Source organism: Pristiophorus japonicus, chromosome 20 (genome assembly GCF_044704955.1).
Source record: "Pristiophorus japonicus isolate sPriJap1 chromosome 20, sPriJap1.hap1, whole genome shotgun sequence".
Classification (NCBI taxonomy): domain Eukaryota; kingdom Metazoa; phylum Chordata; class Chondrichthyes; family Pristiophoridae; genus Pristiophorus; species Pristiophorus japonicus.
This window is the reverse complement of record NC_091996.1, coordinates 13,653,903-13,668,038: the sequence shown is the minus strand read 5'-3', so window position 1 is coordinate 13,668,038 and position 14,136 is coordinate 13,653,903. Positions and strand designations below refer to the sequence as shown.

The following is a 14,136-nucleotide window of genomic DNA, read 5'->3' as shown; positions in this document are numbered from 1 at the left end:
TTAATACACAGGGTTAATTAGAGAGGCTACCTGAGATTACACAGGGGAGCTAGAGCAAGCATCAGGTTAAAGCAAGCTACAGGGATAGCTGAAGAATGAATGTGAGGTTTCACAGGGGTACAGAGGAGATTTACGAGGATGCTGTCTGGACTGGAGACTTTTAGCTATTGGATAGGCTGGAGTTGTTTTCTTTGGAACAGAGGAGGCTGAGGGGAGACCTTATTGAGGTGTATTAAATTATGAGGGGCTGGGATAGAGTGGATAGGAAGGACCTATTTCCCTGAGCACAGGGGTCAATAACCAGGGGGCATAGATTTAAAGTAATTGGTAGAAGGATTAGAGGGGAGTTGAGGAGACCTTTTTTCACCCAGAGGATGGTGGGGGTCTGAAACTCACTGCCTGAAAGGAAGAAACCCTCGTTGCATTTAAAAAGTACTTGGATATGCACTTGAAGTGCCGTAACCTACAGGGCTACAGAAAAAGAGCTGGAAAGTGGGATTAGGCGGATAGCTCTTTTTTGGCCGGCACAGACACGATGGGCCGAATGGCCTCCTTCTTTGCTATAAATGTCTACGATTCTATGTTCGCAAGGTAGCCAGTGTACGTGTGAGTTTACACATAGGCAGTTAGTGAGCAAGTATGAGTTTACACAGGGGCAGTTAGTGAACAAGTGTGAGTTTACACATAGGCAGTTAGTGAGTAAGTATGAGTTTACACAGGGGCAGTTGGTGAACAAGTGTGAGTTTACACATAGGCAGTTAGTGAACAAGTGTGAGTTTACACATAGGCAGTTAGTGAACAAGTGTGAGTTTACACAGGGGCAGTTAGTGAACAAGTGTGAGTTTACACGGAGGCAGTTAGTGAGCAAGTATGAGTTTACACGGAGGCAGTTAGTGAACAAGTGTGAGTTTACACGGAGGCAGTTAGTGAACAAGTGTGAGTTTACACAGGGGCAGTTAGTGAGCAAGTGTGAGTTTACACGGGGGCAGTTAGTGAGCAAGTGTGAGTTTACACAGGGGCAGTTAGTGAGCAAGTGTGAGTTTACACTGGGGCAGTTAGTGAACAAATGTGAGTTTACACAGGGGCAGTTAGTGAACAAGTGTGAGTTTACACAGGAGTAACTAGCAAATCAGTGTGAAATTACACAGTGGAAGCTGGTGAACTGGCGTGAGGTTACACAGGATGTCTAGGGCACAGGGGATATTGGAGCGTCTGTGTGAGTAGATACTGCAAATGGAAATGTGCTGGGCTGTCCGTTAACACAAGTCAGGCCTCTGCATAGTTATCGCTCTCTCAAATCAATGTAAAATGAAGTTACAGCATGCAAACAGGCCAGTCCATATCTTCCACATGAGCAGTAATCCTAACCTCAAGTGCCCTGTTCCTACATGCCATTATTCCCCTGTCTTTCAACATCCTACCTAACCTATGCTTAAATGTTGTCAAGATCTCTGCTTCAGTCACTAAATCTGGCAGTGCATTCCACAGCCCTGTGTGTACAAAGGTTTCCCCTGCTCTCTGTCCTAAATCTCTTAGATCTGTGTTATTTGAGCAATGGAATGTGAGAAAGCGGGGACCTCTTTGGTGAAATGCCTGTGTTGTGTCTCGAATGCAGTTAGAAACACCCAGATTGTATCTGTTGAGGAACTGCAGGGCCTCCTCCTCTGGCAATTAATCAGCAGCGTTAACGGAAATGACCCCCAGTCTGTGCTGGCTTAGTCGGGACGCAGCGATCAGCTTCAGTGCTCCTCGACTAGACCAGCTGTGACTCCTGCCTTTGATCAAGTGATGGATTGAAAGAAAGACTTGCATTTATATAGCGCCTTTCACGACCACCAGACTGTCTCAAAGCGCTTTACAGCCAATTAAGTACTTTTTCAAGTGTAAGTCACTGTTGTAATGTGGGAAATGCCAATTTGCGCACAGCAAGCTCCCACAAACAGCAGTGTGATAATGACCAGATAATCTGTTATTGTTATGTTGATTGAGGGATAAATATTGGTCAGGACTCCCCTTCTCGTCTTCGAAATAGTGCCATGGGATCATTTACATCCACCTGAGAGCGCAGACAGGGCATTGGTTTAACATCTCATCTGAGAAACTGCACCTCCGACAGTGCAGCACTCCACTGGAGTGTCAGCCGAGAATTTTTTTTGTGCTCAAGTCCCTTGAGTGGGAATTTGAACCCACAACCTTCTGATTTAAAGGCGAGGGTGCTGCCCACTGAGCCACAGCTGACACTTGCTGGAAAGTGTATACATATTGATGTTTGGTAAGGATTGTGATCAGCTGTGAAGATTCTCACAGTTGACGAAACAACAACCACAAAAACTTGTATTTATATAGCGCCTTTAATGCAGTAAAAACATCCCAAGGCTTCACAGGAGTGTATTCAAAAAAAAAGATTGACACCGAGCCATATAAGGAGATGTTAGGGAGGATGAGCAAAAACTTGATCAAAGAGGTAGGTTTTAAGGAGCGTCTTAAAGAAGGAAAGAGAATTCCAGAGCTTCGGAGCTACGCAGCTGAAGACTCAACAGCCAATGGTGGAGCATTTAAAATTCGGGTATGTTCAAAAGGACAGAATAGGCGGACCACAGACATCTCGGGGGGTTGTGAGGCTGGAGGAGATTACAGAGATAGGGAGGGGGCAAGGCCATGGAGGGATTTGAAAACAAGGTTGAGAATTTTAAAATCGAGGTGTTGCTTAACCGGGAGCCAATGTCGGTCAGCGAGCACAGGGGGTGATGGGTGAGCGGGACTTGGTGCGAGTTAGGACACGGGCTGCCGAGTCTTGGATCCCCTCTAATTTACGTAGGGTAGAATGTGGGAGGTCAGCCAGGAGTGCGTTGGAATAATCAGGACTAGAGGTAAGAAAGGCGTGGAGGAGGGTTTCGGCAGCAGATAAGTTGAGGTTAGGGCGGAGACGGGCGATGCTACGGAGGTGGAAATGGACGGTCTTAGTGATAGAATGGATATGAGTTATGAAGCTCAATTTGTGATCAATTATGGCACTCACTATCGAGGTGCCAGGGGTTCATTCGGATCGTCGGGGTCCACAATGGGGTCCGGGGGTAGGGAGGGGGGGTGAGGGTCCGGGGGTGGAGAGGAGGGGTGCGGGTGTGGGGGGTCCGGGGGTGGGGGGGGGGGGTGAGAGGGTGGAGAGTCCGGGGGTGGGGAGGGGCGGGGGGGTGAGGAATCCGGGGGTGGGGTTTAATTCAAACAGGCTACTGTACTGGTTAATTTGCTAGCATGCTATTTCTGTCACTCTATACTAATAACATTTTACTTTCTGTAATTATAACAGCATTTTCCTTTGGGTTTGCTGACACGATCCATGGAGAATATAACGCCGAGGAACCTGGGTATGTGACAACATTCACAGAGAAGCACTGCTCCAGGCCACTCTGTGAAGGGGAGATTCCAGAGGCCAGACAGTAACCACGGACCTTACCCCGGTGTCGGAGTCAACTTTTTCGTGGGAACAGGAAAGAAACGCAAGGGAAATTCTTCTCAAACAAAAAAACACAGTAAACGGGAGCAACTCAGTCAAAGACTCAGAGGATACTGTGATGGAACCAAGCCCCATTCTGTTTCATTCTGCTATTTTTTTTGTAGATGAATTGTAGATAAGACGGTGTACTGTGCATTCAAAATGAAACTCTGTTAGCTGAACTCTGAAAAGCAAACTCTTGCATAAGGTAGTTCGACCAATGCTGTCTGAAGACAGCCAAGTTTCATGCCAAGGTCACCCACCTCTGTTAATGGGCTGCTTGTAACTAGATTCCAATCAGATCACGTTTACTTGGCTACATGACTCGTGTTGTTGAAATGATAATGATTTAGCCTGCCTTCTCTTTTTAAAATATTTGTAAGGCTTTAAAGTGTGATAGTGCATGCTGGACCTTAATTTCTATTGGCACGTCACAGCCGAACCCATTTCACACATTTTCAAGGGGTGGGTGTCACTAAACATAAGAACCTAAGTAAATGTTAGGTATGGAAGAACTCCACAAGACTGAGTACTGTGAGCTAAAACTGATGAGACCGTAGTCTCTTTAGTACAACTCCAGAGTGCCTCAGCAGCATGGCAGACAACCTTTTATACTCCCTTGCACGAGGTGCGCAGCTGACCCTTGGGACTCCAACAGTTGCGCCCTCTGGTGGCAAGTCTTACACAGTTACAATATGTAACAGTAAGAACACAAGAAATAGAAGCAGTAGACGGCCATTTGGCCCCTCGAGCCTGCTCCGCCGTTCAATAAGATCATGGCTGATCTGATCATGGACTCAGCTCCACTTCCCTTCCCACTCCCCATAACCATTTACTTCCCTTATCGCTCAATTATCGCATTGATCAGGGGTGCAAATAGCAAAATACTGCGGATGCTGGAATCTGAAATAAAAATAGAAAATGCTGGAAATCTCAGCGGGTCAGGCAGCATGTGTGGAGAGAAGGACAGTGGGAGCTTGCATGTCCCTCCCTAGCCGAAGGGTGCGGAACACAAGAACATATGAATTAGGAGCAGGAGTAGGCCATTCGGCCCCTCGAGCCTGCTCCGCCATTCAATAAGATAATGGCTGACCTTCGACCTGAATTCCACTTTCCCGCCCGATCTCCATATCCCTTGGCTTTCCGAGAGTCCAAAAATCTATCGATCTCAGCCTTGTATATACTCAACGCTTCAGCATCCACAGCTCTTTGGGAAAGAGAATTCCAAAGATTCACTGCACTCTGAGTGAAGAAATTACTCCTCATCTCAGTCTTAAATGGCCGACCCCTTATCCTGAGACTATGCTCCTCAGTTCTAGACTCTCCAGCCAGGGGAAACAACCTCACAGCATCTACGCTGTTAATCCCCCTCAGAGTCTTATACATTTCAATGAGATCACTCTCGTTCTTCTAAGCTCCAGAGAGTATAGATCCATTCTACACAATCTCTCCTCATAGGATAGCCCTCTCATCCCAGGAATCAAACCAACTCAAGTACCCTGTAATGTATTTGCTTCATGGGATCTTTGCTTAAGAATTCATAGTACACATCACTATTAAGAACTAGTTGGTTTATTGACAAAGGTTTTAACAATCACACGACAGATTACTGCTTCATCCACCAGGCTCACAACCACCTGCCTCATCGTGGATGACCTAGACCCAACTGGCCGGGGTTTTATTGAGTCTTGTGAACATCACGTGACTGGCTAAGCCACTCACAAAGCAACAGCTCTACAACTATTTTGCAGAAAACAATTAAATCAAGTGCCCCCTGATTAAAGGCGGGGGGGGGGGACACACAACAAACACTTTCAAACAAGTGCTCCCTTGTTTTTTTTTTTTTGGGGGGGGTTTTGAGGGCACTAAAAACACAAATTATACAAGTGCCCCCTGGCAAAAAGGACAGGGGGGAGGGGGCACTAAAACTGGCACAATAAACAAATTAAGTTTTAGACATTAAAATCAAATTAAAATTTGGTTGCCGGGGGTGATGATGCACTCCAGTCCCTCTGGCGCCCACCTCTCGCGGAAGGCCGCGAGCGTACCGGTGGACACCGCGTGCCCCATCTCTAGGGACACTCTGGCTCGGATGTAACCGCGGAAGAGAGGCAGGCAGTCAGGCTGAACGACCCCCTCGACCGCCCGCTGCCTAGACCGGCTAATGGCCCCCTTGGCCGTGCCCAGCAGTCCTACGAGGAGGCTCTCGGACCTACCCGCTCCCCTTCACACAGGGTGCCCAAAGATCAGGAGTGTGGGACTGAAGTGCAAGCAGAACAACAGCTCACATTCTCACAGGTGCATACATTACATACCCCAATCAAGTAACGCAACACAGAGTGAGATCAAACATGGGTCATGTTGCAAATGGCATGTTGGCCTTCATAGTGAGGGGATTTGAGTACAGGGGCAGGGAGGTGTTGCTACAGTTGTACAGGGCCTTGGTGAGGCCACACCTGGAGTATTGTGTACAGTTTTGGTCTCCTAACCTGAGGAAGGACATTCTTGCTATTGAGGGAGTGCAGCGAACATTCACCAGACTGATTCCCGGGATGGCGGGACTGATCTATCAAGAAAGACTGGATCAACTGGGCTTGTATTCACTGGAGTTCAGAAGAATGAGAGGGGACCTCATAGAAACGTTTAAAATTCTGATGGGTTTAGACAGGTAAGATGCAGGAAGAATGTTCCCAATATTGGGGAAGTCCAGAACCAGGGGTCACAGTCTAAGGATAAGGGGTAAGCCATTTAGGACCGAGATGAGGAGAAACTTCTTCACCCAGAGAGTGGTGAACCTGTGGAATTCTCTACCACAGAAAGTTGTTGAGGCCAATTCACTAAATATATTCAAAAAGGAGTTAGATGAAGTCCTTACTACTAGGGTGATCAAGGGGTATGGCGAGAAAGCAGGAATGGGGTACTGAAGTTGCATGTTCAGCCATGAACTCATTGAATGGCCTACTCCTGCACCTATTTTCTCTGTTTCTATGTTTCTATGGGTCCTTCCTGGCGTGTACAGGTCAGTACTGCACCGTGGCTCACACCACCATGAACTACATGCACAAAGGTATCAGTTTCAGACTATAGGAGATGCTGTGGAAACTACATTTGAGAGTCCAAATTATAATAGATACCATAATCTGTCCTCCAGCTACATCCAGAATTTTTGTATAGGTACAGCGTCGAGAATCTAGAGTTCTGCAATCTCTCCTGATCCGGAATCCAGACACCGGGATGATCCGTGGCAGGGTCGTCTGGAATCCAGAAAATGTTCTGGAATCCGGAGCCCCGCCTCAGGCCACTGCTGACCTCTCCCCCGCCTCGGGCCCCCCACGCTGACCTCTCCCCCGCCTCGGGCCACTGCTGACCTTCCCCTGCCTCGGGCCCCCCTCCCCCCCGCTGACTGCTCCCCTGCCTCGGGCCCTCCACGCTGACCTCTCCCCCGCCTCGGGGCCCCCCACGCTGACCACTCTCCCGTCTCGGGCCACTGCTGACCTTCCCCTGCTTCGGCCCCCCCCCCCGCTGACTCTCCCCCGCCTCGGGCCCCCCACGCTGACCTCTCCCCCACCTCGGGCCTCCCCCGCTGACCTCTCCCCTGCCTCAGGCCACTGCTGACCTCTCCCCTGCCTCGGGCCCCCCCCCGCTGACCTTCCCCTGCCTTGGGCCCCCCCCGCTGACCTTCCCCTGCCTCAGGCCACTGCCGACCTCCCCCCGCCTCGGGCCTCACCCGCTGACCTCTCCCCCGCTGACCTCGCCCTGCCACGGGCCTCACCCGCTGACCTCTCCCCCGCTGACCTCTCCCTCGCCTCGGGCCCCTCCCCCCCCACTGACCTCTCCTCCGCCTCGGGCCACCCCCACCGGCATCGCTCTCGCCTCGGGCCACCGCCGCTGACCTCTCCCCCACTGACCTCGCCCCTACCTAGGTATTGTGAGTTTGCTCCCGTTCTCCGTCCGCTTTACTTGCTGTGTTTCGATGTGTCTTTTAAAGTATTAACGACTGTCTGTCCCACCTGTGACAGGGACTGTACTTCCCGTATTGGACTGTTCAGTCACCCGAGAACTCACTTTTAGAGTAGAAGCAAGTTTTCGAGGGACTGCCTATGACGATGATAAAGTATTGGAGCGTTCTGCTTGTGATGCTTTCACTATTGACACTGGAGGCATCTGGGCCGATGCCTGCTTGACCCAGGCATTTCCGGACTCGGGATGTCAGAAAGACGTTCCGAAGTCCAGAAATACACAGAATCCAGAGCGGCCTCGGTCCAGAGGCTTCCGGATTGTCGACGCTGTATCTGCACCTTTAACTCTTTCCTGCCTATTACTGAAGCATGATTCTGTTTAGGTGTCAGCTGTGGCTCAGTGGATAGCACCCTTGCCTCTGTGTCTGAAGGCTGTGAGTTCAAGTCCCACACCAGAGACTTGAGCCCTTAATTTAGGCAAACACGACTGAGGGAGCGCTGCACTGTCAGAGGTGCCATCTTTCAGATGAGACATTAAACCAAGGCCCTGTCTGCTCTCTCAGTTGGACGCAAACGATCTTGTGGCCACTATTTCAAAGAAGATCAGGAGCTTTCTCCTGGTGTCCTGGCCAATATTTATCCCTCAACCAACATCATTAAACCAGATTATCCAGTCATTATCACATTGCTGTTTTGAAACGCAGTCGCTGTTGTGGTGAGATGTAAAGTAATATTTCTGAACAATGTACAACAGCCGTTGAAATGATATCGCCCATTCTACACTGCAACAACCACGCATTTATACAGCGCCTTAAGAGCAACACGAAGGCGCTTCAGGGGAGCGAGTGTCAAACAAAATTTGACACCGAACCACATAAGGACAGAGTCAAAGACGTAGGTTTTAAGGAGTGCCTTGAAGGAGGAGAGAGAGGTAGAGAGGCGGAGAGGTTTAGGGAGGGAATTCCAGAGCTTGGGGCCCAGGCAGTTGAAGGCACGGCCACCAATGGTGGAGAGATGAAAATCAGGGTTGTGCCAACATTACCCCAACAAAATGGACATATCGCTGGAGAAACAAATGTAGTTCGAGTCGCGGAGGTGCATTTTGGCCTTGTGCTGCTGGACGGGTAATGTGGCGGATCAGATCGAGTGTCTGCAGTGGAACCCGCCCAATTTACATTTCATTGCAAAGCGGGACAAAGCTTCACACTGACATGCAGAGAACGAAATGGTCAAATTCAACACAACATGCCTCATTTCTTTATGGCGCTGTAAATATTTGTGCTCGTTTACTTTGCACCATCTGTGGATGGTCGACACGGTGGGGTTTAAACCCTCCGGTGACAGGGCGGGGGAAATCGGAGAGGAATGAGTTTCTTTCGTGCAGGAACAGATAAATCTGGTAAAACCGGTCCCAAGCTACCCATTCCCACGGAGCCTCATTTAACAACAGATGGTTTTCATTAAAAATTCAACGTCTCTCTCTGCAGTCCTGCACAAGAGCAACACGAGAAAGTTGCCAACAACATTAATATCGTTTGCAGATGTGCAAGTCCTTCGAACTGTTCCTCTGGTCCTGCTCGCAGCTCTTGTTCAGCGAGGGCTGCCTGTCCGTTAGAGTGATTGCAAGACTGCAGTCTTCCTGCAGTATTGGAGCTGACGTCAATGCCTCAACCTTCACAGCGACGTTTCAAGGACACCCTCAAAGCCTCCCTGATAAAGTGCAACATCCCCACCGACACCTGGGAATCCCTGGCCAAAGACCGCCCTAAGTGGAGGAAGTACAACCGGGAGAGCGCTGAGCACCTCGAGTCTTGTCGCCGAGAGCGTGCAGAAACCGAGCGCAGGCAGCGGAAGGAGCGTGCGGCAAACCAGTCCCACCCACCTCTTCCCTCAGCGACTATCTGTCCCACCTGTGACAGGGACTGTGGCTCTCGTATTGGACTGTTCAGCCACCTGAGGACTCATTTTAAGAGTGGAAGCAAGTCTTCCTCGATTCCGAGGGACATGAAAGGGATAGACAAGATAGAGGCAGAGAGGTTGTTTCCACTGGTCGGGGAGGCTAGAACGAGGGGGCACAGCCTCAAAATACGGGGGAGCCAATTTAAAACCGAGTCGAGAAGGAATTTCTTCTCCCAGAGGGTTGTGAATCTGTGGAATTCTCTGCCCAAGGAAGCAGTTGAGGCTAGCTCATTGAATGTATTCAAGTCACAGATAGATAGATTTTTAACCAATAAGGGAATTAAGGGTTATGGGGAGCGGGCGGGTAAAGTGGAGCTGAGTCCACGGCCAGATCAGCCATGATCTTGTTGAATGGCGGAGCAGGCTCGAGGGGCTAGATGGCCTACTCCTGTTCCTCATTCTTATGACAGCCGATGATGATGACAGTGACCTGTCTAACCTCACTCTCTCAGCGCTGTACATTCCAGGTTCCGCCAGGGACAGGGTGCGATGCTGCCAACAGCCTTTCAGTTAAGGTGCAACGGAGGCCCCTGTGAATTTGCTTTATTTCTGCGTGCGCTCTGAAACCGAAACAGCCAGTAGTGCGATAGCCATCTTCCAAACTTGGGGCGAGCCTGGAGAAAGCTGGGGAGGGGACGGGGACGGGGGAGGAGGGGTCATTTCAACCGGCACTCGCTCCGTTTACGCAGGAAGATTGAAAAATAAAATCTCCCGCCCGCTGGCACCCCCGGGGCTCTCCAGCCTCAAAATTGGTGGTTGCACTCAATCTTAAAAGGTGGCCGCTTTATCAACGTACTTAAATACTCTGGTTGTCAGAACCCAACGCTGTTTTGTGTCAATGGATGGAGCAAATGGTCTGCTGGCATTTATTACAATTGGGTTTGAGTACAAGAGCAAAGACGTCTTACTGCAATTGCATAGGGCCCTGGTGAGACCACATCTGGAGTATTGTGTACAGTTTCGGTCTCCTTACCTAAGGAAGGATATACTTGCCATTGAGGGAGTGCGAAGAAGGTTCACCAGACTGATTCCCGGGATGTGGGGGGATTGTCCTATGAGAAGAGATTGAGTAGACTAGGCCTATATTCTGCAGAGTTTAGAAGAATGAGAGGTGATCTCATTGAAACATACAAAATTCACCAGCCTGATTCCTGGAATGGGGCTTGACAGGGTAGCTGCAGGGAGGATGTTTCCCCCGGGCTGGGAAGCCTAGAACCAGGGGTCACAGTCTCAGAATAAGGGGTCGGCCATTTAGGACTGAGATGAGGAGAAACTTCTTCACTCAGCGGGTGGTGAATCTTTGGAATTCTCAGTCTTTGAGTATATTCAAGACAGAGATCGATAGATTTTGGGATATTAAGGGGATCGAGGGATATGGGGACAGTGCAGGAAAGTGGAGTTGAGGTCGAAGATCAGCCGTGATCTCATTGAATGGTGCAGCAGGCTCGAGGGGCCGAATGGCCTACTCCTGCTCCTAATTCTTATGTTCTTAACCCAGGAAGAGCTTCCTGTCTTCAAAACCAGGCAGGCAGGGCCTCAGTTTAATCCTGTATCAACCCTGGAACAAAGCAGCCCGCCTTGGTACTTCCCTCAGTGTGCGGGCTACATTATATGCTCAAATCCCTGGTGCGGACTCCCTCCCTGGTGCGGGCCCCCTCCCAGGGAATCAAGGGATATGGGGAGCGTGCAGGAAAGTGGAGGTGGAATCTCATTGAATGGCAGAGCAGGCTCGAGGGGCTGAATGGCCGACTCCTGCTCCTAATTCATACGTTATGTTCTTATTCTGCCCATTGGAACCAGGCATCGAGCGAACCTAACCAGTGGCTCAGAAAAGGGCCATGAAAGATTTTTTTTAATTTTTTACAGTGACATTTGTGGGGCCAGGAGAAGCTAAAATTCCTCAGGCTATTGCTGGCCACTCAATGACCTTCTCCCCCACTACTTCCCACCATCTCCACACTGCACCCTCCTTCAGGGTCTCACTTCCAACATTGGCTCCACGGAGAGGCCCCTGGATTCTCCACCGGCGCGCTGCCTGTGTGCTCTCGCTGAACGCTGGCAACTTTTAGATGTGTCTCGTTGGAGCCATTGGTTGGGGATAGCACACGGCCCACTCGTCACCCACTTGACGATCCCTCCGGTTTGAAGAACATCCCAGCATTTTGAACTGTAGAACACGAGGGTGAAGCACCAGTTACTTGTCGTTTCACTGGAGACAGTCGTGGTGGGAACTATTTGAACTGATGAATTAAGATTTCCCAACTTTATTAAAGCTTATTGGCAATAATGTGCCTTGAACAATGAACATTTGAACAATGAACTGAAGAGCAGCCAGCACCCATGGAACTACATCAAGTATCTGCCCGGGCTCAGTGGGTAGCACTGTCGCCTCTGAGTCAGAAGGTTGTGAGTACAAGTCCTACTCCAGGGACTTGAGCACATAATCTGGGCTGACCAGTGCAGCACTGAGGGAGTGCTACACGGTCGGAGGTGCCGTCTTTCGGATGAGACGTTAAATCGAGGCCCCGCCTGCTCTCTTAGAAAGCACTATTCGAAGGAGAGCAGGGGCATTCACCTAGGTACCTTGGCCAACATACATCCCTCAGCCAGGACGTAATTAGATGATTTGGTGTGCCTGGGAGCTTGCTGTGTGCAAATTGGCTGCAGCATTTCCTACATTACATGAGTAAACACTTCCAATATTGGCTGTAAAGCACTTTGGGACATCCTGAGGTTGTGAAAGACACTATGTAAATGCAAGTTCTTTCTTTAACCCACGCTGAGCTCAGGAGAGGAGAAAAGTGGAGTTGCGGAGAATGCAAAAAGAAATCGATGGAGAATTTGTGGAGACATTTGTATTGCAGTTCATGTCAGATGGTGCACTAGAGTCAGCAATGGGTATAATCACGGACTGCTCACTACAACACACAATTAGCAATTAATTCTAGCTTTTAATTATGACACCATTTACCACAAGCACTGACTTTCAATGAGACAGAGGAGCAGCTCAAGAGGGTCCTCGAAGGAATCTTGACCCAGGTCCTGGGGTTCTTGGCATGGTTGCTGAGGGACGATTGTGCGGGGCTGGATCCCGGGAGCTGAGACTCGAATGCACTGCGCTGCTCTCACCAACGACCAACTCCTGTCGGGAGAGCGCGGGGGGAAGAGGAGGGGCAGATACTCACGTTGGCTGGTCCATCGGGCGCCACTCCACGTAATGGTACAGCTGCTGCACGCTGATCAGCCATTCCCGCAGGACCGCCGTGGTGTTGTCGATGTTATGATCGGTCGCTGCCCTGAAGAAACAGACATTAAACGTGATTGCGGCGGCGTACACAGTTCTGCGTCTCACGCTGGTTGTGGGGGCAAGGCCGGGCACAAAATGGCTGGCGCAGTGCCCACTTAACAGTGTTTCTCAGAGATGCGATAAGTCACATTATAAACCGTAAGTATCGCTTTCCTTTTGATAAAATGTCCTTCAGAGAAGGAAACCTTTCATCCATACCCGGTCTGGCCTATATGTGCTCGCTTCGGAGGCAGTCCAGAGCAGGTTCACTCGGTTGATTCCAGAGATGAGCGGGTTGACTTATGAGGAAAGGTTGAGGAGGTTGGGCCTCTACTCATTGGAATTCAGAAGAATGAGAGGTGATCGTATCTAAACGTATAAGATTATGAGGGGGCTTGACAAGGTGGATGCAGAGAGTTTGTTTCCACTGATAGGGGAGACTAGAACTAGAGGGCATAATCTTAGAATAAGGGGCCATGCATTTAAAACTGAGATGAGGAGGAATTTCTTCTCTCAGGGGGTTGTAAATCTATGGAATTCGTTGCCTCAGAGATCTGTGGAAGCCGGACATTGAATAAATTTAGGACAGAGATAGACGGTTTCTTAACCGATAAGGGATTAAGGGGTTATGGGGAGCGGGCAGGGAAGGGGACCTCAGTCCATGATCGGATCAGCCATGATCTTATTGAATGGTGGAGCAGGCTCGAGGGGCCGTATGGCCTACTCCTGCTCCTATTTCTTATGTTCTTATGTGACTCCAGTTCCATGCCAATGTGGTTGACTCATAACTGCCCTCTGAAGATCGCTGCGTTCCTCCAATTCTGCCTCTTGTGACCCCCACTCCCCCCACCCCCTCAATTTTAATCGCTCCACCATCGGCGGCCGTGCATTCAGCTGCCTGAGCCCCAAGCTCTGGAATTCCCTCCCAAACCTCTCCGCTCACTTGTCTCTTCTCTCCTAAGTTAAGATGCTTGCTAAAACCTATCTCTTTGACCAAGTTTTTGGTGACTTGTCCTAATATGCGGCTCGGTGTCAAATTTTGTTCGACAATTGCTCCTGTGAAGCACCTTGGGATGTTTTATATAAGAACATAAGAAATAGGAGCAGGAGTAGGCCATTTGGCCCCTCGAGCCTGCTCCACCGTTTAATATGATCATGGCTGATCTGATCATGGACTCAGGTCCACTTTCCTGCCTGCTCCCCATAACCATTTACTCCCTTATCGCTCAAAAATCTGTCTATCTCCGCATTAAATATATTAATTGACCCAGCCGCCACAGCTCCCTGGGGCAGAGAATTCCACAGATTTACAACCCTCTGAGAGGAGAAATTCCTCCTCATCTCAATTTTAAATGGGCAGCCCCTTATTCTGAGACTATGTGCTCAATTTTCTCCAGTGGTTTGCGCCATTTTCTTTTGAGCAGGCTGCTCTTTCATAG

General features: G+C 49.7%; 1 protein-coding gene across 1 annotated transcript in view; it reads right to left on the bottom strand.

The window, feature by feature from the left end:
• Nucleotides 1-14,136, bottom strand: part of cercam (cerebral endothelial cell adhesion molecule) — a 145,267-nt gene that overhangs the window by 125,326 nt on the left and 5,805 nt on the right. Inside the window, exon 2 of the mRNA XM_070863762.1 lies at nucleotides 12,597-12,707. Within this exon, the coding sequence (XP_070719863.1) occupies nucleotides 12,597-12,707 (111 nt within the window). The remainder of the gene's footprint in view (nucleotides 1-12,596; nucleotides 12,708-14,136) is intronic.